This window comes from Lutjanus erythropterus, chromosome 2 (genome assembly GCF_056507025.1).
Source record: "Lutjanus erythropterus isolate fLutEry1 chromosome 2, fLutEry1.hap2, whole genome shotgun sequence".
In the NCBI taxonomy this organism is placed as follows: domain Eukaryota; kingdom Metazoa; phylum Chordata; class Actinopteri; order Lutjaniformes; family Lutjanidae; genus Lutjanus; species Lutjanus erythropterus.
Genome location: NC_139318.1, coordinates 24,350,848 through 24,378,196, shown reverse-complemented (window position 1 = coordinate 24,378,196; position 27,349 = coordinate 24,350,848). Strand labels below are relative to the sequence as shown.

The following is a 27,349-nucleotide window of genomic DNA, read 5'->3' as shown; positions in this document are numbered from 1 at the left end:
ATGCATGAACAGAATATAAACTGTGTATATTTGAGTCTTTAAGGACTCCATCCCTACAAATTAGGCTCCTTGCTTGCATCAAATGTGGCCATCCAGTCATCCCAAACATCACCATGGAAACAGTGGTCATTCATTCTGCTGAGTGAGTGTGCACCTGTTTGTTTTTGTGGATTAGACCTTTTTCATGTAAATGTTTGGTGCATTTAAGTGTATAAGTGCACAGGAAGGACATTAGAGGGAGGGTTGTGGGTATCTATGATAGCAGTCTGAGAGCCTGATGACCCAGTTCTCTGTGTGTTTATTTGCTGTACAGTTTGTTTAATTGTCATTCGGGCTCCATTCGACAGGGCTCAGCAACAGATTCAGTATGCGGGGCAGGTGTTTATTAAAAGCAAAGGCACAGAAATATCTAACTCATGTTATGTCTAATGATTGCAAACAGCCATACAGAGTAAATACTACTTTTTTAAGCATAAAGATTCACTATTAAAAATAGATGCTTTGTAGCATGCTTGCATGATATGTTGTAAAGTTAATAACGTCATAAAACCATGCTTGCATGATTAATGTGACAAAGAGCACAAGAGCACCAGATGATCAACACCTAGATTGGTCACATGTTTGGAGTCAGGTGCATACAGAGAAGCAGGATGCAGGATATTTGGTTGAACAAAAGTCCCCAACGGACACACAAGGTGCCTCCATGCTGTTTGTGTGTCTGCGAGGCGAGCTGTATGTAGCTGCGAGGTGGCTTCATGTCTGTTAGAGATGTCATGTGAACTCATATGAGCATAATGTTTTGGATTTCTGGAAGCGAATCACTTGCCAAGATCCACAGTGTGTAAATAATCAAATTAGCTTTCAGAATGGATGTAAAATAAAGTGCTGCGTTGTCTCTGCATTTTCCTTCCTTTCCTCTCTTTTCATTCCCTGCCAACAGCTTCCTTCTTCATCATATTTTTCAAAGGCCAGTCAGCCCTGTCTTCTGTGCATTTTCCATTTTAACATGTTTTGTACCGAATGAGCAAGTATGGCTCCCTGAAATCAGATTGTGTTTTTTTTTTTTTTTTTTAGAAAAGGAATGCTTGAATTTCTAACATTTTGAGATAAAACAGTAACTATCATCTGTATGAGTTATCAGAAAGAACAGTTCTTTGGTTCTTCACATTGCACAAAGGATAGAGGGACAGACATTTACAGGGAGACAGTAGCAAACAATACAAATCTATCTACTACAGTATATCATCTAATAAATGCAACTCCATCAAAATAATGCAGTACATATATTGAAATGCAAAACTATGAGATTAGCACAATATATTTGTCTACGAGTCCATTCTTTTAGAAAATATCTTAAAAATATAAATTATTTTGATTCTTTACCTTGTACAATAAATGTCTTTTCTTGTAATATTCTATGTTAGTAGTTATACATGTACAATATTCACACTCCTACAAAACTGGAGGCTCAACATGGAAAATCTCTGTGATTTTCAGTGCTGACTTTCCAGCTGCGCATAAGCACTGTTATTTTATATGAAGTTCAGATTATCAGCTACAATAGGAATGATGAAACACCTTTTGAGAAAGTTTTGAAACAACACCAGACTTTTTTTTTTTCAATTTCAATCTCCAGATTCAAACTCTGATTACATCAATCTGAGGAACACACACAGACATTTAGAAACAAATCAAAAGAAGTAAACAAACAAGGATAACATCTTTTTTTCTTCTGTGTTCATAATAAAAACAATTATCATGTTAAGGTGCTCTCTCTTGCCAGCAGTCAGACACAACAATCGGAATGAGAAGGAAATCGATGGATGAAGCCTCACAGTGTCTCTCTGTGTTGTTGAAATGTATTCTGTGCAGTAAAAAAAAAAAATCGACAGACTGAAACACTTGATCTTCCTCAAGTTCACATTTAAGACAAGAGACCGAGAACGCTACATTACAATAAATATACTGTATATGAAAGATAATCATTGCACACTCTTGCGTATGTTATGTTCTGTCTGTCTCTGTCTCTCTGTCTCATACAAACACAAACATGGGTGACAACATAAACTAAGGCCAGTTTTGAGGAAAGAAGTTAAAGGAAGCAATCTATACATTTTCCCAACACACTGTTGCCTTTGTGATGCCATAATTATACATCGTATAACCATAATATAAAGAAAAATGTAAGTTCCCCCTTTGAACTATTTCAGCCATATGAGTTTCCCAGTTTGCAGTGCCATGTTTCAATGCCCTCTGTGGTTTGCTACTGATTGGACAGCTTTTGCTGTAGTGGCTTTAAAGTGGTATCCAGGGTCAGAAAAATAGGTTTTTTGCTTATAAAAAAAATAATATCCTGTACTCTTATAACTAGGCTGTTATTATTAGATGATAAACTGGGCTAAAACAAATGTATAAATAGTAAAAATGATCAGACGGGCGTTCCTTGCCATTTTTAAAACCTCTTAGATCAGAGTCCTTCATCCGTCCTTGGTAGGATAAAAGTTTTAGAGCAAAACACATAAATCTTTTCCATTGTCCACACTTATTGTACTTCCATGGGAGAAGCATTTGTGATTCTTCAAATGTTCCTACAAATATTTTCAGTGCCTTTCATATTTCTGGGAAATTCAGTTTTGTTGAGTTCACTGTGCTTCTCATTTCTCTCCTTTTCTGCATGTTCCCTCTGTGGTCTCTTTTAATGCTAAGCATTAGAATGACTCTTCTCTCCCTGAAGTGGCTGCAGTTCCTGAGCCACGTGGTTCTCCTGCCCGTCTAGCGGCAGTGTGCTGTTCCCCAGCTTCCTCTGCAGGCCCTCCGTGTGGTTGGACCCCTGCTGGAAGCTGGAGTGATGGCCGAACTTGGGGCTGGCTCTTTCCAGCAGTCTCTGGGATGGGTTGGTGCCTGATCCATCGTGCAGGTGCTCCTCTTCGTCCGTGTCAGCATCAATGAATTTACTGATGGACGCATCGTGGAATGTGAAGATGCTGGGCAGTAAGTTCTCTGGGCTCTTAGTGGGTGTCCTGCTGCTGGCAGTGGTGTAGACAGAGACCTCAGGGCTCTGGACTGATGAGCTGTCTGAGAGGGCCCCTGTTCCTGAATCTTCCCCGCTTCTGAAGTTGACCTTGAGCGAGCGGCTTTTGAGTGGGTTTTTGAAGCGTAGACCCTTGGGGCTGTCAGATTGTGGGCCAGGCTCGGTACTTTGTCCTGTCAGGGGTGTAGTGGTGCCCTGGCATCCTTCGTGCTCATTCTCCAAGGTGGGCTCCAGGCTGGGGTTGGTGCTGACCCTCCCTGGCATGTTGCTGACTGGGCTGTGGGAAAAGCGCGAGCTCTCAGGGAAGTCATTGGCGCAGCTGATGAAGCTGTCAATGCTGGACATGCTCCTCATGTCTGTAACTGCCTCTGCTGTGCTCGAGATCGCTTCAGCAGGGATGTTTCCCATCTCAAACTCAGCTTTCTGCCTGACTGCTTTGGACTGCGGAGCTTTTTCCTTGCTATTGAGGTCGGGTTGTGACTGGGTCTTGGCCATCTTATTGTACATCTCCTCCAGTTTCTGTGCACTGAGATGCTGAGGGCTGCTTGGGGGCTTGGCCTGCTCTTGGTGGCTCGGTTCGAGGGTCTTCATAGGGCTGCTGGGGTTCATCTGTGGCTTGAGTTTGGGTGTCCCTTTCGGCAGACTAGGAGACACATGATTATCAAGCATCTTCTCCCTCTTATCGACCATTACGTCCATGAGCTCTACACTGCGGCCGAATGCATCTTTAATGTTCATAGAAACAATGCTACCATTTCTCTTAGCCCTCTCCAGAGCCTCCCTTCTTTTGATGGCTTTCTCCTGCCTCTTCTGTTCTTTGTAGAACTCAGAGAAGTTGTTCACAATGATAGGAATAGGCAGGGCGATTACCAGTACTCCAGCAATGCAGCACAAACCTCCAACTATCTTTCCCAGCAGAGTCTTTGGGTAGATATCTCCATAGCCTACTGTTGTCATAGTAATAGTGGCCCACCAGAAGGAAGCTGGGATGCTCTTGAACTTAGTGTCCTCTTCATCCTTTTCTGCAAAGAAGACCAGGCTGGAGAATATCATGATGCCCATGGCCAAGAAAAGGATCAGCAGGCCCAGCTCATTATAGCTCCTCCTGAGAGTGAAGCCCAGAGACTGAAGACCTGTGGAGTGACGAGCCAGCTTCAGAATACGCAGGATACGCATGATCCGAAAAATCTGAACCACTCGACGGACGTTCTGAAACTGCAGCACACTCTTGTTGGATTCTGTCAGGAAGATGGTGACGTAATAGGGCAGGATGGCCAGCAGGTCGATGATGTTCAGAGGACCCTTAAAGAACTTCCACTTGCTTGGGGATGAGAGGAAGCGAAGCAAGTACTCCATGGTAAACCATGCAATACACACGGCTTCCACATGGGCCAGTTGTGGGTTGTCTGAGGAGTGGCCAAACTCATCTGTGTCCTGCAGTTCTGGAAGGGTGTTCAGAGACAAGGCGATAGTAGACAGCACGATGAAGAGGATGGAAATAATTGCCAGGATCTGGAAAACAAACAGAGAAAGAAAACAACATTGAAAACAGAAGATATACAGACCAGAAGACAGAGGAATACACATTAGTGTCTGAGAAATATAACCCTGTGCTGCACACCCATCTTGTGCCATTTTCTAGAGATAATGATGTTGCTGAGGCTGCTACTAAATTGGGTCCAGACTGAAATATCTTAACAATTACTGGATAAATTATCATGAAATATTGCACAGATATCCAAGGTCACCAGAGGATGAATCCTATTGATTTTGTTGATCCTTAATCCTTCCTTTAGCGCCACTTTGAAGTTCACATTTGTGGTTTTCAGTGAAATGTCTTGACAACTATGGATTTCAATTAAATGTGGTGTCTACGTCAGAATGTATCATTGTAACTTTGATTTGATGATCAAAGTCGAACCGAATGTCAAGGGACTTTTGGTTTGACTTTGGTTTGTGACCAGAAACCTACAAAACCCATAACATTTCCATCAACCTCAGCTGTACTTTTAGCCTGGCATCGCCAGACTACTTCACAAATGCTACTTCACAAATGCAAATTAGTTGAGACCTCTTTGTTCATTTCTGATTTCCAAGGAGTATTATCAACACACGCAGGAGAAAATGTCTCTGGATGCAGCTGGATAGATCTACAATCAATTAAAACATCTATTTCCAAGAAGGAAAGCACAAAATGCCGGCTGCCTGGTCTTGATCTTGGTCCTATTACAGCTAAATGGTACACTAAAATATGTTTCTGAAAACATTTTAGGAGAAAAATAGGCAATGTAGTCAGATAATCTTAATCCGCACACTGCTTAGTTCAGTTTGATCTGAGTTTCAGGAGCCTGAGACTTTGCACTGGATGAATCTGCTAACTAGATCCAACTGGAAAAACCTACAATCAATCGGAGCAGTGTAATGTGTGGCATTTCAGATTTGGCACACCTCTAGTAATCATTGTAAAGAATCTGTCCCATATTAAACAGACGGTTGTGATTGGCTTGACTAGATCTAATGCCGGTGGAATTCTGTCTGAATGAAAGGGTGGGCAGATGTAGGCCTATCTACCAGAGCAGATCCATGTTAGCGTCTTAACAAAGATGGAGAACATGGTCATCATAACCTGCTACACATTTGCATTTTGACATCATCACTGTAAGCATCTTATGGCCCTTTTCCATACACAGAGCTGGCCTGGCTCAACTCGGTTTAACTCGGCCCGTCAGTCCAGCACGGCATGGGTTTGCATTTCTATTACAACAGGGCTACCCCCCTGAAGGTTTGTCTTTCAATTGAAGACGAGTCTGAGGAGGCTTGAATTGAGTGGCTTCATATACGTCTCTGGGATAAACACACTGTGTCCTTAAATTCCTCACAGTAAAAGTCCCTTGTTGTTTCATTATTTAAACACTTTTATTATGACGCAGCACAAATTGGAAATGTTTTCATTCGGGGGTTTCATCAGCTGTTACCTAAAATGACTTCGACACCTGAAAGTGAATATGAAACTGTCAGTAAATGCAGATATAAACCACTACAGAGCAAAGAAACTACATTTCAAAACATAAATATTCTGTTAGAAGCTACAAAAGTACTGAGAAATGAACAGAAAATTCTTTGCCTCTGCTCTCCTGCACACACAAGCTAAGCCAGCGAGGCATCACCACAGCCCACTTGAAGGAGGGTTGGGCTCGCTTTGGCCTCACTCCAGAGTAGGTCCATCTCTGGCACAGCACAGCTTGGCATGGTAATGGAAATACAAATCAGCGAAGCACGGTTTGACTCAGCGTGGCCGAAAACACTGGTGGAAAAGCCCCATCAGCATGCATTCAAAGCACCACAGTGCAGAGCAACCTCACAAATCTCTGTACAATCTCTGTAATTGCCAACATTGTCCTTACTTAAATTAAAAAGTGCCTTTAACTTAATTTTCTACTAGTCTTTTAATTTGATTTGCTTACACTGAGTTTCCAGTACTTTTGTCCTGACTTTGGCTTTTCTGTATCTGTAATACGTAAATTTGACTTGAGGGTCACTTTGAAAAACAACTCATTTCATACATTTGAGTGTGTGGTGGTCCGGTGACAAATCAAATGCAAAGTACTTATCATCAGGACATGCATACTAAATATGGATGGCTTTAGACTAATTGCCTGTTCAATCCAGTCAGGAACATAAGCTGCAAACGTTTGATCATCAGTCCATCGCTGCAGTGATGGCGGTGATCCAGACTGAAATGACTTAATGATTAAAAAATACACTGAATATGCAATAGCTCTGAAGCCATCTGCTTTGTTTTTGCAGGAGGGTCCTTCTATTTACCTTGAATCTATTGCTGGCATCATACTTCAAGCTTTAATTTTGAAAATGATCACAACAAACAAGGAAAAGTAGATCCAAGCAGTATTTCTCAAGTATGCATTACATATCTTATATATCTACATTAGAAGGAATCATTTTGGCCCTTTATAATTTGCCATGTTAAAATGTATATTAAAGGTCAAATGTGACCAGTGAAGCTAAAGTTAGCAGTTGCCTGCCCCTGAACTACATGCTGAAAGTTAAAATGCTCCCCCAAAGTGAAATGGTGCTTTAACGATGTCAGAGGAAGAAGGTCTGTCCCATGGGAGACTCCATTCCTACGTGTCAAACTGGTGCGGCTCCATTTGTGACACTAAATTGCTTTTCAGAACTGGCTAAAATATCCCAACTAGTGACGGCATTTTCTGATGATGCTAGTTCACGGCCCATTTAACTTTCTGGCTACTTTCTCCAAAGTATTCATGAAATGTCATGTCAGCATTTCAAAAGAAATAGGGTCAGAGCTAATGTGATCTCTGGGGTGGATGTTTTTTTCTTCTCTTCAAGTCTTGATATCACAGAGAGAGACAGTGAAGGAGAGAGACGAGAGACTGTATTGAGATTGTATTGATACATTTTTTAAAACCCTTGCCACACTTGTTCCTGACCCTCTTCCTTTTTTCTGTCTGCTTCAACCCCTCAGTGCTCGAGGCTACAAGAAAACCACAATGTAGCGCTTGTTTTACAAATCATGGTCAGTGAGCTCGCCTGACAGACTACTGGAGACCTCTGAAGCATTGAGCCACCTACTAATGATATAATCTGCTGAGTACAATAGGGTTTGGTCATAGTGCTGGGGATTAAGAAGGCTGCACAGTTGTGGGTGTGTAGGTGTGCCACACCTATTATTCCTGTCCCAGAGTCAGTGTGAAATCCAACACAAGGTCACTGTGGAGGCTGTGTCCCAGGCCAGTGGCGAGCAGGATTATTCCCTGGCACCAATCAGCAGCCATAAGCTTTAATTAATCTTGACAGGTGACTGCCTGTACTCCTACCTTGGCCTTTGAGGAGAGAGGGACTGAAAGCAGAGAAACCCTGCGGGAGTAGATCTGAGAGAGGGCGGGAAAAGACTAGAGCGACTTTTTTGATTGTTGGCCATAAACAGAAAAATACAAGGAATCACTCGTCAAATAATAGTACATGCATCTAGACCAAAGTAATCTAATATGTCAGTAAAAATTAATCTCCTATCAAAATAACAACACAGTGCTACTAAATAGTTTAACGTTAGACGTGTGCCCACATGTTACAAATGGTATTTTTGTATCTGCTGCACTTAAAAATAAATTCTGTCACTTGGGGTCTCTCCCACACTAAAACATAAACAAAAGACGTGGTTCGATGATGTTGTGAAACAACATGAGATCATGGGAGATGTTGTCTTCATTGTTAAACAAACACCATAGCTCGCAGGCAGGAATTATGTTAATGGAAGAGATAATATTGAAGTTTTATTCATGTTCAAGTTATAGCAGCTAGCATCTAGCTGGCAACAGCTAGCAGGAAGTGCACCGTTATTTTGATTAAATTATAGATTAATTTGGGTCTGAACATTTTTGGAAACATTTGGGATAATGTAAATGTCGAGCTTAACAAAATATATAAACACAACTTATAGCATTTTTAGCCATTTTACTGCAGAAATATAATTATAACATTAGTTATCAAAAGGAGATCATACAGAATGGCCTAAATGCATGTGATTTGGTTAAACAGAAACCTATACATTTTTTTTTATCTATTTGGTATAGTTTGGAGTTATGTCAAACAGCAATATTAGACTCAATTGTTGAGTGTCAACGATATCAAATAACATAATCCCATAATCATCAGAGGCATCCATGAATTGAGCAAAACTCAGCAAGTGAACAGAGGAGGACGTCTTTTTCTAAGCTCTGTCTGAGAAAAGGCCCAAAGTCTCTGGACAAGACTTTGAAAACCACAGGGCTAGCGTAAAGGCACTTCACTTTCAGCAGCCAAAAGGGCAGACAAAAAAAAATCAACTCCATAAGAGCTTTCCTTGAAATAGCCTGCCTCTTGGTCTGGATCTCATGAGAACCAGGTGATGGATGGAAACTCAAATACGACCCATTAGAGGTAGATTTCCTGTTATAATCACACCCCAAAGAATAAAACAACCAATGTCAACATTAAACCTGCCCATTAACAGATACAGACAAAAGTTAGAATCACTATTTTCAGTGTCTTTGATGACATGAAGGTCAAACAAATCAGAAGAAACCCCAGAGTCTGGAGAGCGGGAAAAGGAAACCGTACGTGCATCGACTTAGCAGCAACATTTCAAAACACAGAGACGAGAGCTGCGAGGCATCGGCTACTGACTGAACCTCAGCTCTAAAATGGACCATCCAGTGGAAACCGCACTCATCAGATCAAGACTAATCTAGCCTGACGCACTGATCAGGCCTGGACATCGCCAGTGAATCACCCTGAACACAAAAGACACTGAACCAAGGTGCGCTGTGCGTGCGAAGAACGACTGAAGCATGACCAGCTCCACCTCCCATCATATTCCTGCTCTTACTCACCTTTTCCCCTCCCACCCCGGCAGTACCTACGACTTGCCGGGGTCAGCCAGAGAGGAGATTATAGGGACGTGATCTCACCCCGGAGAAAGACGAGTCTACTGAGGACACTCAGCACAGTGACAAATCTGTGACACAGAGGGAATGAGGCAAACCCACCCTGTACTTTGCAGAAGAAACTTGCAAGTTTCCTTGATTAGGCAATGAGATGTGAATGTGCATGTATGATTTGTGTATGCGGGGGTGATAGTGTTTCACAAATGAGGAAATTGAATATGAATATCTTCATGTAGCTGCCAGACAGAGCAGAGCAGAGCTGACAATTAGAGTAAAGTGAGTATTCTCACAGTGCGTATAAAAGGCACTAAAGCGAAAATGTATCTGGGTGAATACATTTGACTATGCAGCTGGGACATTAAGACACAGATGCGCTGTTAAAGAGGGTTATGGTTAGTTTTGTGTTACCTCATTAGCTCTTAATGACAAGCACTGAGGTCATGGGGACTGCCTGTCCCGCTTCCTGTTTGCATAAACGGAAGATGAATCTGATCAACACTGCCGTTACTTCTACACAGCTATGACACACACTCATCTTTGCAAACACCAAACCACACACAAACACATATTTCTTCCATATTTATTGGCTCAGTAATTAGCCCCAAGCCGCCCTTCCCCACAGGCCACAAGGCAGGAGACTGAATATTTAATATCCTCCTCAAGTACAAGCTTTCCTGTCCTGGAAAAGGTGTGTGTGTGTGTGAGTATGTGTGCTCACTGGGCCATGACGGACTGCAGAGCTGGAGAGATAGCCTAGTTTTCACACTGCTTTCACCACACAAGGTTAGTTCTGCTTCATGCTTGATCAAAGGAGTGATGGACAAGGAAGAAGGAGAGATTTTCTATAAACACATACTCCAGCAGGAGGTTCTTCAGAAAGGGAGCGTCCCACCTGGGTTACAAGTTCAACAATTAGCCTACCTGGTGAGCAGCCAGCTAGGCCGCACTTGTTTCCCAGCAGTGAAAAAAAACATTTCAAGATTTTTGACAGGTTTTCCAAAGCAGGTTTTTGTCAATAGCCATCCTCTGGTCCGGCACATCTCTCATGGACAGCCTATCTCATTTAATAATATCTGGGTTACTTATTCCTCTTGCATCTCTTTATTTAGTATCATCCATCTCACTCACACTGAATGTATCAAAAGAGGGGAAAATACTTAAAAAATATACTTCACAGGTAGTATTGATTAAAAAGAAAAAGTTTGTAGCTTGCTCCATCATGGAGAACAGAGGCAACAGTCAGCTTGGATTCATGGCGGTTACAGTGGATTATAAAAGTGATAGATTTTCACAGTGAAAACCTTCAATATATTAATAGAAACATGCTTGCATCATATTCAACGTCTCAGCTGTCCATCTGCTGTGTATGTTGCAATAACAGTCTACAGTTATGCTAACGGATTTGTGAGGTTGTATATAGGCTGTGTTCCAACTCAGAACTGGGAAATTTCCAACTTCCTACTAGAAAATCTACAGTGGAAAGCTACTCAAAGTCCGAGTTCCTACTTGAAAACTCAGGACAAATCTACCTCAGCTTCATGATGAAGCCATTGTCTGACGTCACCCAACAACAGTAGCACCCTTAGCAGCGCACATTGTAAATGGTAAAATGGCAACCAAGAGCCAAAGTAAAGTATATGTGTCTGTATCTTATTAAAAACGATACATACTATCATATAGTAAAACCTGTTCTGCACGTAAATTGATGTCAAATTCTGTCACCAGTGTTATCAGGTGGCTGATTATGGTTTCCTCCTCTGTTTTCTTCATATATATATATATTATTTTGTTCATATATATATTTCTATATATATATATATGAAGATGCATTTCATATACAAGGAAAGGCAAGGAGACACAAGGAAATTTGTCACAGTAAGCTATTTTTTTGTGTGTGGCATTGTGCGCTTGCAAAACTTGTAGGTCAGAAGTTGGAAATTTAAGTTGTTAAATTCCTACCTCAAACTTTGACTGGAAGGCAGGATTACAATCTACAGTTATCTTGCAGTACTGTGAGCAAAGCAGTACTTTGAGCTAAATGCTAACAGCAACATGCTAACACGCTTGTTGCATGTTATTGTTAAGCAGGTATCTTTACGATGATGATTGTCTAAATTTAGCATGGTAGCATGCTAATATTTCCTAATTAGCATCAAATAAACCAAAGCACCAAAACACTGGACCAACAGACCATCCAACATTTCCAAAATCACATTTTTGTCAACATACAGCAAACAGTTTCTGTCCTCACCCATGACCCTGTCAGACTCAAAACAGACATTTGCATATACTATAGCACTAGCATTGGGATGCCATTAGTCAGACCCAGTAACTTAGCTGACGCACTGGCTCATTATTATATTATTTACTGATTCAACTCCAGCACTGTTCACATGAAATCCTCCCTCTCAAAATTATTCCAAATAAATGACTCAAAATAACTCTTCAGTGAGTGATCAGGATTAGCTGATATCTGATATTACTAGAATCTAGTTTAAACTCTAAGCCAAAATACAGTCAATGTAGCATCATCCTTTTGCTGTGAAGGTAGTCATGCTGTTGTGGTAGTTATTGGCATGCAGATACATTTTGGGAGAGATGATCAGGCTCTGATAGTTGGTGAATCATAGAGGTTTGCATCTTGAAATATTTTGTGACAGAGAGGTGAGGAGAGAGCAGTCAGAAAAGAGATAAGACAGGAATGAGACAGCAACACGACAAAGAAAGCAGCATCAGATAAAGACTGGAGGCGTGTAAGGAATGAATGAAAACAGAAATACTAGACACACGAGTGACATTTAAGTATGAGAACAGATGACATAATGAACAAAGTGGTATTGTATTTGCCTGAACTTGTCTGGTATTTAGGGCTTTCCTTGGCATCCTGCTGTGTAAAATGTTTATTCACTTCTGGTCCGTCCTCATCGTAACTGGATTTGCCCTTTTCACCGCATGAGGCGAATCAATGGAGGGATTATGTCACACACAATGACTCACTCACTTTATTTTCTGCGGGCATGTTGAGTGCAAGGTGGCATCTCTAATCCTCTTATTGTACTACTTCTCCTGTGATTTGCCAATAAATGTTTTCTGGCCCTGCGTACACTGACAGGTGACCTTCCTCCTACGGAGTCTGTTGTGGTTCTGCTTCAGTTTCCTCTGTGGGATAAAGTGTCAGTGTTTTGTTTTTTTTTAGCAAAGATTTCAGTGGAAAAGATGGGTGGAATTACACTGCCAGTAAACAAAGTGGAGAATCCTCTCCTCGCCAGAGAAGATGGTAGAAGCCGTTTGCAGCTATCAACACTTCCTCCCCAGGGCTGCAATCACCTTCTTGGAAAGTTCCACAAAGGGACCACGCAGTGCAGCAAAACTACACTCACCTGCTGCTTTCTTACATAAACTCAGAACAATTAACCCCCTATTATACAGCTTCTCTCTTTTGTTTCTCCTTATGTAGTTTCAACATTGATAAAGGATGAAGCTGACAGTTGTTTATATTTTTCTTTCTGTCAACAAACGGACCAGTGAGTAGGATTTAATGGTGTATTGGTGAGCTTGCAGATTGCAAACACCTTGCCTCTCCCTCTTCCTAGCTTGGAGGAGAACTTATAGTGGCTGTGACACCCATGCAAAACATGAAAGTCTCTATCTCAAGCCAGTTTTTGGTTTGTCTGTTCTGGATTACTGTAGAAACATGGTGGACTGCATGGAAGACGACCAGTCCCTGTCTGTGCATGTAAATGGCTCTTTCTGAGGTAACAAAAACACAATGATTCTTATTTTCAGGTGATTATGCACTAATGAATACATACTGATGAATGTTACATTCAGCTTCTGCAATATTCTGCCAGTAAATCACTGTAAATCTCAAACACTGGACCTTTAAAACAACAAAACCAGCTATGTTTTTCATGTTTAGTTCATGAAGGCCTCCAATACATAGTTTCATTTTTAAAAAGGAATCTCCTAAGACAGCAGGGAATTGTAGTTATATTAGTAAACAAAACTCAGATAGGTGTTTAAAATATGCAAGCTCACCGCTAGATGCCACTATATCATTAGATGCCACAAACAATGGTCCTTTAAAAAGCAACACCTAAATTAGCAAACACCTTGGAACATCATGTATATATGGGGATTGTAGCTTTTGCTGGGATTTTAACCTCCTAAACCTGCATACTAGACGTTGACGTCACCAGTCAAAAATGATGGCAGGAGAGACTGAACAGATTTGATTCAAGAGAATGGACTATTTTGACTACTTCCTGCAGGGTTTTTAAGGAGCAGCAGAAGGACATAAAGTCTGTGGAGGCAGCAAACAGAGATCATTGAGAGGTCAGCTGTCATTCACTGATACCTCTTTTACGCAGTTTGTAAAGCTGAGACAGGCAGTTTATTTTTAATGTCAATGGGCAAAAGTTCTATAATTCTTAAAGTGACTATATTACACCCATTTTAAAGCATTTCTAGTGTAATGGGTTTAAATACCTTCATGTTAAAAAATATATCAACAAAAACTTTAAAAAATATATATTTTTCTCATATTGGCCATATCTGCAACACCTCTGTTCACTCTGTCATTTCAGACTGAGAGGTGAAATCACACCCCTTCTGATGGAGCATCATTGGACTTTATTTGGAAAAAATATAAACTGCAGTCTGTGGCAAAAGACAAATTATTTTGTGATCCCATTTGAATATTGCCATGACTTACATGACTCCAAACAAGCTGCACATTATGTGATGTGTTACATAGTGATGTCACCAAGTAACAGAACAAAGCCTTGATTACAAATGAAGCATTTCAGGTAGTTCAGAAGAAGTGTTTCCTGTAGTGAGCAACTCCCTTTTACCACTTTGGCCTTTGCAATTTTGCAGACCTTTTACATGCACAAAAAGCCATATGAAACATTAAAGGAAAGGAAAAATCCTAAAAGCATTATATCGCTACTTAAAGCATAATGTAATTCAAGTTGTTTGAGAAAAAACTAAATTTCTGCTCCTCCTCTTGGCTCTATTTTCAGGCCCGTGACAAGAGGCTTTGGCACATCACAGGTCAGTAAGATGGATGATAGTTGAGTCTCATTTCCAAAACATCATTATCTGATGACTTAGGAATGAAACTGTCTTTCTCCAGAATCAGTTGCTGCACCTCTAAATATTGTAAAAAGCCAATTTTATTTCAGTTTATTTTACTAGTATGGGTTAGGTAAGTGTTTATTTGAGTACAATTCAGCTTTAGTTTTATTATTATTTAGTATAATTTAGTATTTTTATAATCATAATAATACAATCATTGTTCACTGACAACAAGTCTTATAATTATTATTGCTTCACATCACAGTCAAGCTGAAATCCAATGAACAGTTTCTAATTACATAAGTGCCCCCAGTCTAACTTTCCCATCTGTTTCTAAACCAGATAGGCAACGACATTGTGCATCTCCCAAATTGACAAGATCCCCTGTGCCCCGCACAGATGTGCCCTCCGCCTCATTTTCCTCGTTTCACCTTGCCCGGCAACCTTTTCTGTCCCACCTTTATGCCTATAGCAGGGAGTGTGTGCCATGTGCTGAGGAGGAGACAAGGAGATGGATTACTGAGCTTGCGGCTACACACAGGATGTGTCCTTTCTGAAGTGTGAAGGTGGTGCTAAAATGATGAGGCACACAGATGCAGGACATTGTGTGTGCACTGATGTATGATTCAAGTCTTTTTTCGGCATTTGCAAGAAATGTGTTGAAGAATTGTTAGGGAATAAATAGAAGAAAGTGTCTAAAAGTGTCTAAAATTAACAACATAAACGTGTGTACATTGGTATGTGCAAACTCTAAAGAAATCACATGACTTTTTGCTGCCCTCAAGCCCACCATTAGTTCCACCGAGGCCACCTAAATGTATTTTTAGAGGACACGGACATGTTTTTTATTTTTGAATGACAGAGTAAAGGTGAAAAGATGTGAAAAGTAAAACAGGTGTGTGAAAAATGAAGACAACATAAGAGAGTGACAGAGTGAAAAAGTGAGAAGAGAGATTGCTCCCCTGTGGCTGATGTACAAACCAGAGTGTCAGCCACCCCCCCGATAAAACATCTGTGCTTTTGCCACTGGCCTTTCACCTGGGACAGAAAACCTTGACTTCGAACCATGTGGAACACCTGTGTTATCAGGTGTATGCTGAGAGGGAGATTACATGCCAAAACTAAAAGTTAAGCAGTTCTCCCCCTGTATATGTAAAATTATTACAAAATATTTTAGAGAGTTTCATAAAATATATCTCATGTGTGCTGTACTGGGCTGCTGCAGATCTCTACTTACTCCTGCTGAGTAATTTCGTAAAGCATATAAATCAGTTTAAGCATGAAATGAAAGACCGATCCAAGATTATTAAGTGATAAAATATGAGACAGGAGCCTTTCTACTGCAGAGCAAAGAGGCTTATAGATCCACATCACCTTCATGATGTAAAACTATTAATTTCAAACTATGAATCATTCCCTGATCTTCAGAAATCACCCTGCACCCCGCCACTAAACCCCTTTTTTCCTATGTGTTGAAAAGTTATTATCTGTCATGTGAGCGCTAGAGCCCTTCTGATGCAGAAATACGGTTCCATATATGCAAGTGTAATACTGTTAAATATGTGGGATGTGTCAGTAAATCATTATCACTACATTGTAAGTGTCGCTCTATGTATAGGGTATTGTTTAAAAAAATATATACCAGCAGCCTTAAAGTGACACTTCATTTGACAGATTTTTTTCCCCTACATCACTCAAAACAAATGGAAACATTCTTGATATAATACTTATGCATTTTTGCCTCTATTCCCATCAGACTCCACAGACATGAAGTATAGCCAATAGAAAATTTTCGTTGGTATACTCGACTTCACCACACTCCACACTGTGGGGACTGTAGCTGCTGCAGGACTGGGCCATTCACACGTTGCATTAAACTGAAGAATGCTTTCAGTGATTGGCTGCAAACTAAACCATAATGTATGGTTAAATGAGAATTGTTAAATTAAAGTCATAAATCTATTATGGTCAAATAATCCAAATTATTTTACCTGTGGCATTCATATCATTAGACTTAATTTAAGAACCATGTGCTGTTGAAATAGCATGACTCTCCTAATATGGGGATAATATTAAATGTTATAAAATCATATTTATACTATTTAAACACTGCACAGTTAAAAATGTTAGCTTTTTTATTGGACTTTTTCTTGTTTGAAAATGACATTACATTTTAGTATATGTCAGTTTTGTCAGTGAATATTGAGGCACATGTGAATGGATGACATATACCTAAGAGTGTTAACCTTTCTTTTTTTTTATTCTAAAAAGCAAACTTGTTTGGGTCCTATCAGAAGTGTTTCTGATGAGGTGAAATGAGCTGAACTTTTAATGAACTGTGTGCTGCCCCCCCCCTGCTGAGCCTGAGAGACAGGCAGGTCTTCCTCACAGCGTGCGCCTGTCTGTGTGTATAAGCCAGCTGTGGGACCCCTCAGTGGGCTGTGGAGTTTCTCCTTCAGGCAGCAGGAAAAGCAAAAACATGCGGCCTGCATGGCTGAGCCCTACTAATGGAATAAGTATGGTATCTATGATCCTGAGATGTACAGTTCTGATATACAGTGGGTGTTTTTGTGTGGGCCTGAAATATAGCACGCACACCAGCAAGACTCATGGCTCACAGCAGAATCACATCTCCACTCAGTGAAGACACATCACACCCAGCTGAAAATGACAAGTACTCAAAATCTGGCTTTGTTCTTGATACTTGTTTTGTGCAGGCTGGAGCTCCAGCTGTCTCTTGTTGCTATGGTTGTTGCTCACTCTGAAACTGGCAGCAGTGTTGGCAGGCAAAAGGAAAAAACACAACAGAATATATGATGCTGAATCATCACCAACTCTGTGAAAATGGACCATTTGGCAGTATCTTACATGACAAAATCATTGTTTCTTCTTGCATCTTTTATTATGGGTGTGTTCATTGCATAACAGGATTAAGTACCAGAAGAGTACCAGTGGTGTAATCAACATGTCAATAAGTCGAGACAAGTCAGGTTTAATTGCTATTAGAGCAAAGTAATCAACCTCAAGAGACAGACCAGGCCAGCAGTCACTAGAAGACACTATAGCTTTAATGCAGATTATGACCAGGATGCAAACAGAGGTCAGGAGATTACATCAGAAAAAGAAGTTCATGACCTCGGTCAGAGAAAGTGATTTCTACAGATGAATGAATGAAAGCAAATGATTGAGTCACTTCCAGTAAAAGCTTTGCATGGACAGTAACACATCGTTACACCATTCTGAGGAAGAGGAAAATCTCTTTCCTGCTATTAACTCACTTACCAGCTCCATGGCTACAAAGAGCAAAGCCTCATCACATGGTAGGATCTGGTCCTGAAGCCTGATACGAGCCTGCGCCAAGCAGCGAACACAGAGGCCCTGTAACATGCCTTTACTTGATCTGCAGTGTCTGCTGACAGCTAAGTAACGTTCACTAATTTTCCTGTCTCAGGTGACCTGCCTCTGTTGCGCCGTGTCCTGCTCGGTGTTTATCATAAGGACCAGATGTCACTGGGCTCCTGTGACACGATTGGGTGTCAACAGTGAGTGAGTTACCGACACTGCTTACTGTGAACACCACCTGAAACAGGAGAGGCCTGGTCACTGCTCACGGTCCTACATGATGCTACATCAGTTCAGCACTACAGTGTCAGGACATTTGATGACGTTCAAGACAGATTAGTCTGATGCTCAAGTGTAATCACATAAAAAGGCACTGTGCGGTACTTTAGAGGAATAGTTTGACATTTATTCACTTTCTTGCTAAGAGTTAGACGAGAAGATCAATATTGCTCTCAAGTCTGTATGGTAAATATGAAATTACAGCAAGGAGAAGATCAGCCTAACTTAGAACAAGATTTGAAACAGGGTGGACAGCCTGGCTCTATCCAAAGCTAACTTAGCTTTTTTTATTCATATAGTTTATGGGTGTGTAATCTTTCTAATTACATATCTTCACAGTCTGACACTTCAACATTTTTACAAAAAAAAAAAACAACAACTTGTAAAGTGATCTTTTTTTAAATGTGTTTTTAGGCTTTGTTGAAGATAGGCCAGCTGAAGAGAGGGAAGGTGGTGGAGAGAGGTGACGATATGCAGCAAAGGGCCACAGGCTAGAATCGAACCAGTGGTCTCTGCAGAGGACTGATCGCCTCAGTAAATGGGATGCACGCTCTACCACCTGAACATCATATGTGCAATTCATGACACAGTTCAAATAGGATCAAAAAATATTTGTCTCTCACCATAGACTACTATTCCTGTTTTCCAAAATAAGGTCCCTTGGTGGTTCATTGGAAGGGGAGGGACTTCAGCTCCCTATTGAAGAAACATTCTGATTGATTTGGGTGTGCAAAGTCTGTTCTGTAGTTTTTTAGCTCACCATTTTGGGAAAGATGTGACACTATCCACTGATAACAAAATCCACCTGTCTATCTTGTTTGTTTAATCTGTGCAAAACCCTGAATGTCACAATTACAGTTTGTTGGAGGATATGACTTGTTAACAGAACCTTAAAGAATCTCATTAGTAACACCTGTGATTACCCTCCTATTTTATGTCAAAATGGCTGCTGTGAAAAAGGTCTGTTAGTGAGCATTAGATGTGCTGGCAGATTTTGTTACTTTTGTTTTAAGTCTTTATGCTAATCATATTTAACAAACAATGTCCCTGGAAGTTAACTGGATCTCAGTTATGGAAAAGTTTATTTATGTGGCCTTAACTGTATTTCTGCACCTCAGAACAGGTACTGTTCTGCTTAAGAGGCTGAGTAAATACATGGGCCTGAAATAAAGTTTTACATACTTTACAGCTAATTTGGTTTCATATCAATTAATGTATGAAGTAGCTGTGAATTAACATTCCTTGACTGATGATCTCTGTGTGAACTTATCATATAAAGTAATAGTGACTTGGTCATTTGTTAATGGTGAGCAACAGACATTCACGACCCATCCTGCAATTCATGCATTCAATCATCATGACTCGTGATGCATTACTTAAGTATATGATTTGTACCATTATTACAAAGTGTTACCCCGTCTTCTCATTTAACTCTGAGCACAAGTTCCCAAACTGTCAAACTTATCCTTCAACATGTTGTCTGACTACTGTGCCGTCCGTCCTTTCATGGATTGAGTTACATCTGTTGATGAAACTTGTGCTCACTCCAGCAGCAGCCTGTAACATATTTCTTGAGTGTTTCTAACAATGCAATCACTGCAACAGAGACACCCTGGTCTGTCACATCTCACCTATTTGTATGTATCTCTATGTACCTGTGAAACTGCCAATGCATCAAAACTAAAATTATCCTAACTGGTCCCAGTGTGCCAGGCCCACCACTCAGTGTAGCCATGACAACAAATTCACCAGGTTGCAATTATAGAAAGTGCTGCACCACCAGATGCCTGACAGAATCTGCTTCTTTACACTCACTGTTAACTTTACGTCTCACTTAGTGTCGGTCATATCCTCCTCTGTCTGAATAGGAGGATATTTCTGTTTAAGCGATGGATGATAGCAAATGGTTAGTTGTAACGCCAGATGGAACAAGCACTGAGCTCCATTCAACACTGTCAGATTCATATAAAAAATCTGTGAGGAGGAAACAGAATGCGCTGAGACTGAAATGGCCCACAGTCTTGTTTTAAAAGCACTTCAGCATCTCCCGTGGAGAATTTAGCATCCAGCTGACACAGCACTTAATATCCAAACTCAGTGTGTAACAGCATGGGAGATCTCAACTTTGGATTCAGTCCCTCAGGAGCTGTTGCTTTTTTGTTTTGTTATTTTAGTGAAATGAAATTGTCCAAAAGTGATAATTGGGATGAAATTATCCAGCATCACTTTTCCTCAGCAACGTGTTGAATACTCAAATTAGAGTTAAAGGGATAGATTTCGATTATTTAATGTGGAAGAGTATGAAATACAGTACTTATGTTAAACAGAGTCATCAACAAGGAAGCTGTTTTCTGCTGTGAATGGGGTCAGCAACAAAAGGTATTTTAGCCACTTTTAAAGGTCCACCTAAAGAAAATCAATATCAATTTAAGTGTATGTTATATTTACAGTATTTTCACTGCTTTAGTAGGCAGGCAGAATTTTATAATAGTTAAATACCATTATATAAGGCAAATATATCTCTCTCCAAAGCAACCACACTCCATGGGAAAAACTTTACCTTGCAGAAAATGGGAGTTGCTGGACTACTGTTTCCTGAATTGATCCTTTGATAAGCACCGCTCTTCTTATTTACTGTTGCTAAGCCTGCCAAACTTTCCTTTCACATGCTGAACTGTGGGAAAAGTAAGCACACACTAATGCACGCTAGCATTTGTTAGCTGGACATACTAACGTTTGCAGCTTATGTTAGAGCAGATGAAGACAGAGTTTAATCCATTCAACACATATGTGCTCTTGTGTTTCACATTTTTGAGAGACTACAAAAAAGACGGCACCATCCAGATTCATGAAATGCTGAGTATTGCTCTTCTCAGAGCGTCTTGCACACTGTTTCAACATGTAGAGAGATGGAAAGCTTTATAGCTCTAGTTACAGTTGCTACGCTATGACTGGACAGTTGCTGTTTGGAGGTGGGGCTTAGCGAAGGGACAATTGATTAGTTAGTTTGTGTTACTGCACAATATCTCTGTTTTAAAAGGATAGTTTGGATTCACTTTAGTCACACAAATGAACTAACAGACTCAGGCAGCGGTAGTCCAGCAACTCCTGTGTTCTGCAAGTTAAAATAAAGTATAATGGTGAAAAGATTCTTTAAAAAAGTGTACATTTAAATGGATATGGATTCTTTTAGGTGGACCTTTTTAAGTGGCTAAAAATACCTTTTGTTGCTGACCCCGTTCACTGCTTAGCTCCCGTGCTGGTGCCCGTCTCTGCTTCTCTAAACTGGGGATGAGCTGACTGCCATCTACTATAGGTAATACACTGACTTTGGATAACTACCTCATACAACCCCACATTTAATAATATGAAATGTCCCTATAACATATGAAAAATCATATCTGAGAATATTCCTCTTACACTAACAGAAATGCTAAGTGTAACATAAAACCATCTATTTTTCATTCTGTAGAAGTGAAACACCTGCTGTGGAGCAGAGTCTCCTCTTAAATGATTCAGTAGGAGTGGAAGAGCAGACCAAGGAACTTCCTGCCTGACCACTGACGACCACAGCTCTGTGTGTGTGTGTGTGTGTGTGTGTGTGTGTGTGTGTGTGTGTGTGTGTTGATCTGTCCGTACAGTATGTCTTCTACATCAGTGTCAGACCACTAAATAACTCTCTGTCCTGCTCATTTCTGTCCAGCTGCTCTGTGCTCCAGAGGCCGCGGGACTCTGAGACCCGTCGCTCATCCTCAGTGGTAAGGCGAGGTCAGAGATACATAATGTAGAAAGAGGCAGAGAGAAAAATGCTGTTTGAAGTGCAGTCCATGGTGTATAATGTATGCAGCTGAGATGTACAGGCACTAAAGGTCCCTGAGGCAACAGGCAGAAACTTTAGAAGTGACCTATTTTCTTAAACACCTCAATAAAATGTTAAAATGAAGTTGTGTAATAATGATCAACGTCTGAAATAGAGCAAGAAAACACAATTAGTTCTCTGTCCTCCAACTCTACCAAGTAAAGAAAGGAAGAAACTGAGGGTCTGACATTTACAACAACAACAGTTAAGAGGGATCTAACCTTTAAAAGATGAACATTCACTTTGAGCTTAGAGGCCTGAGATATAAAAATAAAACAGTCATTACAAGTGGCTTTGAGATGGAGCCTTTCAATGAAGGCTAAAAAGAATAAGAAGGCAGCACATACTACACTTACAGTAAACTATACATCAGTGTTTACAGTGAAATGTGAGAATGGGACTTTGCAGGGCCATGGAGCCTTTCAGTCATGCTGTAATAAGAGTGGACAGAGACTGTAATGAGACAGAAAAGCGTGCCCAGCTGTCTGTCACAGCATATGGCAGCTAATGCAAACAATAACAGGCAGCTGCATGCGATCTGTGTGAATGACTGAAGCAGGATTTACACGCTGATGATCAAAAACAGAGCTGGCTCCATCAATACAGACTGCAGAGGGATTAATTGTCATGCTGCGATGATGGAAGGGGACAGAAAACCTAGTCTTGCCCCCTCTCTGTCTCTTTCACACTCTTCTCTCACGTATACATTAACACTTACATGCACATGCAAGTGCACAAACACACACACGAACTGGCAGACAGCAGCACAGAGCGTCCACAGATCTCTTCATGGGGAGACTGCAGTACCTTGGCGTATAGCTCAGCTGATAGTTTCCATGGTGACGCGAGGCTTTGTATCATTTGCATAACAGACGCATTAAGACATTCACAAAAACAGGACATAGAAAACAGAGGCTTGGGGACATGTGATCAGTTGATTTGACACTGAGGATGTCTGGTAACACTGATAATTCAGGAAACTCAGGCTTCAATAATCGAGTACAGCTCTGTGATTTGTAGAGGCCAATGCACAAGTACTGTCAGTTAATTCTTAATAAGACTCAAAGTTTATTTGACAGGCTGCTTTCTGCTTCTTCTCTGAAGCCCACATTCAATCTCTCCCACATTAGCCTAGAAAAAAAGTGAAAACTCTCTTACTGCTTAGTAGTTGGTAGGGAAAAAGTTCAAGCTCCTGCCTCACTGCAAATTCTAAAAAAAAAAAAAGTATTCCCACAGCAGTTGAAATTATCAGTCGATTAAAGGAGAATTATGTGATATATTTGCTGTTGTTTTCAGGATAACAGGCTTAACTTTACACTGACGGACAATCGACAGAGTTATATGCAGCTGGTCAACTGACATTGTGGGACTTGTCATCTCTTGTTTATGGGTATAAACAACTCACTTTGACCATAGATTATATATGAAATAGGGCTTCAACCTATTTACTACACCATCTGTGGCTCCAACTCACTATTTGGACTGTAGTACTCATTTTTTAATGCTAGGGTTTTACATATTGCTCCTTTAATCAATAAGTAGATTGTCAGAAAATAATGGATTAATCTTTCAGTCATTTTCAAGCAAACCTGACCAAGTTATAGCTTCTCAAATGTGAGGATTTACTACTTTTCTTCATCTGATGTGATTGTGAATGACTGTGAGTGTTTTGGCATATTTTCTGACATTTTATAGGCAAAATATTAATGGATTCATTAAAAAATAATCAGGAGATTAATTGATAATCCAAAAAACTGTTATTTGCAGCCTTAAACCACACACACACACACACACACACACACACACACACGCACGCACACACACAGACTCGGAAAGGTGTATCCATAAACAAAATGTGCCCGAGGGAAATGATGTTTTTCTCTGCGTCAGCAAAAACAATCCCACTACAATTCTTCAGTGTGTGCTACAATTACTGCTGCTTCTACTGGACAAGGTCAAGTACTCAGTTAACAGTGTCAAAGGGTTTCACAGTGCCCTGTCATGTGAGCAATAAAGGATAAGAAATCACATCAAGCTCACTGGGTACACAATTTGCCCAATGTGTTTCAGAGATGACACACACACACACACACACACACACACACACACACACACACACACACACACACACACACACACACACACAATAATGATTCAATCACCTCTGATTTAGTGAGTTGATTGACTGCCAAAGCAAAGATATCATATACTCGCTGTATATGCTAGATGCGTAATTGGGTGCTTATTTGCTGCCTGTTACCAGACTAAATCTCACCATCATAATACTGTTGGAATGAGAGATGTCTGCAGATCGTTAGCGACTGGCACAGGGCCAGCATCGACTGTCGCAGACTGCTGATTTCCAGTCTGGAATGGCCGCGCGTCCCAGTTGTATAAAGTGAGAGCGACAGTGACGATGATTTGCAAGTGGAACAAAACCCTAAATTATGGAGGGATGTGTTTAATGCTGCTGCCGTCCTCAGGATCCTGGAGCTGAGGCATGAGGCGTGGAGAAAGACACAAGTCTGTCATCTGAGGTGAGTAATCCAACTGTGCTAGACAAAATCATGATTAAAAACACATTTGTCTCCTGATTCTGTGCTCCCACTCCAGTATTCCAGGAGCTCAAGTGGAGAGCTACACTGAGTGAAAAAAGCTAAACACCATGTCAGGCTGGTGCTTGATGCTCCACACACTACCTATATCCATCCAGCCTGCTGTAAACTGGCCGACAGTCAAGAACGCCGGCCTCAGCCAATCGCTGCCTTACATGGAGATGCTGACCCCAGATTAAAAACTCACTTAACTATTTTCCCTCTGCTTCTCATGACCCTTGCTATGCTTTCCTTAAGACAATGTTCTTCTGCAAATGGTCTGTTTTACCTCCATTACTAGCCATTTAAGACGACCCCCGGTTTACCTGATCTAGACTCTCGCCACATGCATCACAGATGAAACCTGACTTTGGGTTGAGTAAACAGCACTTTATTGCCTGCCCAGTGGGCAGTCACACTGCTTCCTTTTATGAAAGAAATCAATCAGGGAGCTGTTTTAATTTGCAGCTGTTATCCTTCCCACTACTAATCTGCCTCTTTTGCTGCTGTTGCAGCTGCTGACTTGCCCACCGACTGCTGTACTGGTCAGTGTATCAGAGAGAGGCTGCACAGTGTCCTGACCAGGAACATGCACAGACATTTTGGAGGGTGCTCAAGCCAAAAAAAGGGCACTTTTCTTACAGTTATTTATAAAAAATAAATACGTACTAAGATATTTTCCCATGGGGAATGTAAGTAAATACATTTATTGTACATTTATTTATTGTGTTAAAGTGCTGTATTTAATTCAAGTTTTGAGGTACTTGTACTTTACCATTATATTATGTAATAGTAAAATCGATTAATCATCTTTAACGTTTAAGTAATTTTTCATGTGAAACATTTCTTGATTCCAGCTTCACAATTTTCAGCTTTTTCTTTTTAATTATTTGAATAAATTTAATGTATTTTTCATAATTTTGAGGTGTGAATGATGGTTGGACAAAACAAACTTTGTGAAGGTGTCACTTTGGGCTCTGGATAATTGCAGTTGTGGGAATTACAGCTTACAACTTTTAATTAAGAATTGCTGCCATGGGCCAAATTTAAAAGCTAAAATATAAAATTAGAAAAAGAAAGTCTCACAGAAAGGGCACTTATGTAGTCATGGGCAAAAACGGCAGATGCTTAAGCAACACCTGGGGTCCATTTGTGCATGTGCCTGGTCCTGATGATTACAGAAGCCATCATCTACTGTTTTCAGTGTAAGACGTGTTTTGACAAGCATCCACCCTGCTGTAGAGTCTGATGCTGTGACCTGATACTTCGATATCACTGTAGGGTGCAGGAGTGAAAAGACAATTCAGCAGAGATCAATAAAGTGACACATTCACATTTCGGATCCACTTGGGACACTGATTTGTAGTGATGGCAGATTTCTTCTTGAATGAAGCCCTGTTTGTGCATGTAGGTCTATAGAAGCTGTAACTGACATTCAGCCAAATCACATGCCTGCAGCACATTTCTCTGTGGCCTTTTAACAAGCCATCTCCTCCCTCTCTTCATGTCATTATTCCAAAATCAGTTCATTCATCTCCCTCTTTACATGGTAACTTCCAAACAATTTCAGGGTGTCTACAGGTACCAGTAAGTTAAATATGAGATGTTTAAAGATTTTTAAGTCCATTGTTTTATTAAAGTTAAACCAAATTTGCAAGAAAAGTCAAATGTGAACATATAGGTGCACTCTTCTGCATAAATATTGTCAGTTCAAAATTATAAATACTGAATGCCTTTTAAAACTTTTTAAGGACCTGTATTAAAGTACAATTACTTATTGTTTTGTGGTTAATCTCAAAGGTCCAGTGTGTAAGATTTACTGGGATTTATTAGCAGAATATGGCAGAAAAGAAATACAAAATTCACAGTTTTCATGAGTGTATAATCACCTGAAAATAAGAAACTTTGTGATTTTGTTACCTTAGACTGAGCCATTTATACCCACTGAGGGTGCAGGTCCTTTTCCAAGGAAGCTGTCATTGCACCACCATGTTATTCTACAGTAGTCCAGAATGGACAAACCAAATACTGGCTCTGGATGCAGCCTTTCACATTTTTCTGTAGAGTCTCCTGCATACTTGGAAGCGAAGGATGAAGGGAGGTATTTGCCATCTGCAAGCTTATCTCTAAATCTTGCTAAATCCAACACTCTGGTCCTTTTAATCATTCAAGTAATGTTTATTGACTTTACTTCCTTAGGCCACTCCAATATTAACCTCCCTGTCTAATGTATACTGTATACGCAAAATGCTCATCAGTCTCTGTCAATGTCCTTCTCGTCAACACAATCATCCAGTACTGTCTCATCTTACACCAAATTACTTGCACCATCTCTCAGTTACTAAACTTGAACAACTAGGGCCTGTTTTGGGGTTAAAGTAAGATGATTAATAAATCTTTATACTAAGGTTGGGCTCTCCTCTTTGAACCCTTTTATATGCTTTGATTCATTTATTTCCATCACTCAACAGCCAAAAAACACAAAAACACTTGTAATCTATTGAATGGCCAAAAACTTTCGGACCCTATCTGTAACCAGCGAATATTCTTGCTGGCATCCTTGTCACTTTAATCTGCATCCATCTGCAAACGATTTTATACTTAATACTATAATATATGTATGTACGAGACAAAAAGAGTTTAATTTAAAATGCATTATGCAATATATACGAATCTAATCTCTCTCTTTCTTTGAGAA

The 27,349-nt window shown here is 40.3% G+C and overlaps 1 protein-coding gene across 1 annotated transcript in view; it reads right to left on the bottom strand.

Moving 5' to 3' along the window:
- Window positions 1–1,590: 1,590 nt before the first annotated feature.
- LOC146331635 (potassium voltage-gated channel subfamily B member 1-like) overlaps window positions 1,591–27,349 on the bottom strand; it is a 50,632-nt gene continuing 24,873 nt past the window's right edge. Inside the window, exon 3 of the mRNA XM_084733809.1 lies at window positions 1,591–4,543. Within this exon, the coding sequence (XP_084589935.1) occupies window positions 2,702–4,543 (1,842 nt within the window). The 3' untranslated portion in view covers window positions 1,591–2,701. The remainder of the gene's footprint in view (window positions 4,544–27,349) is intronic.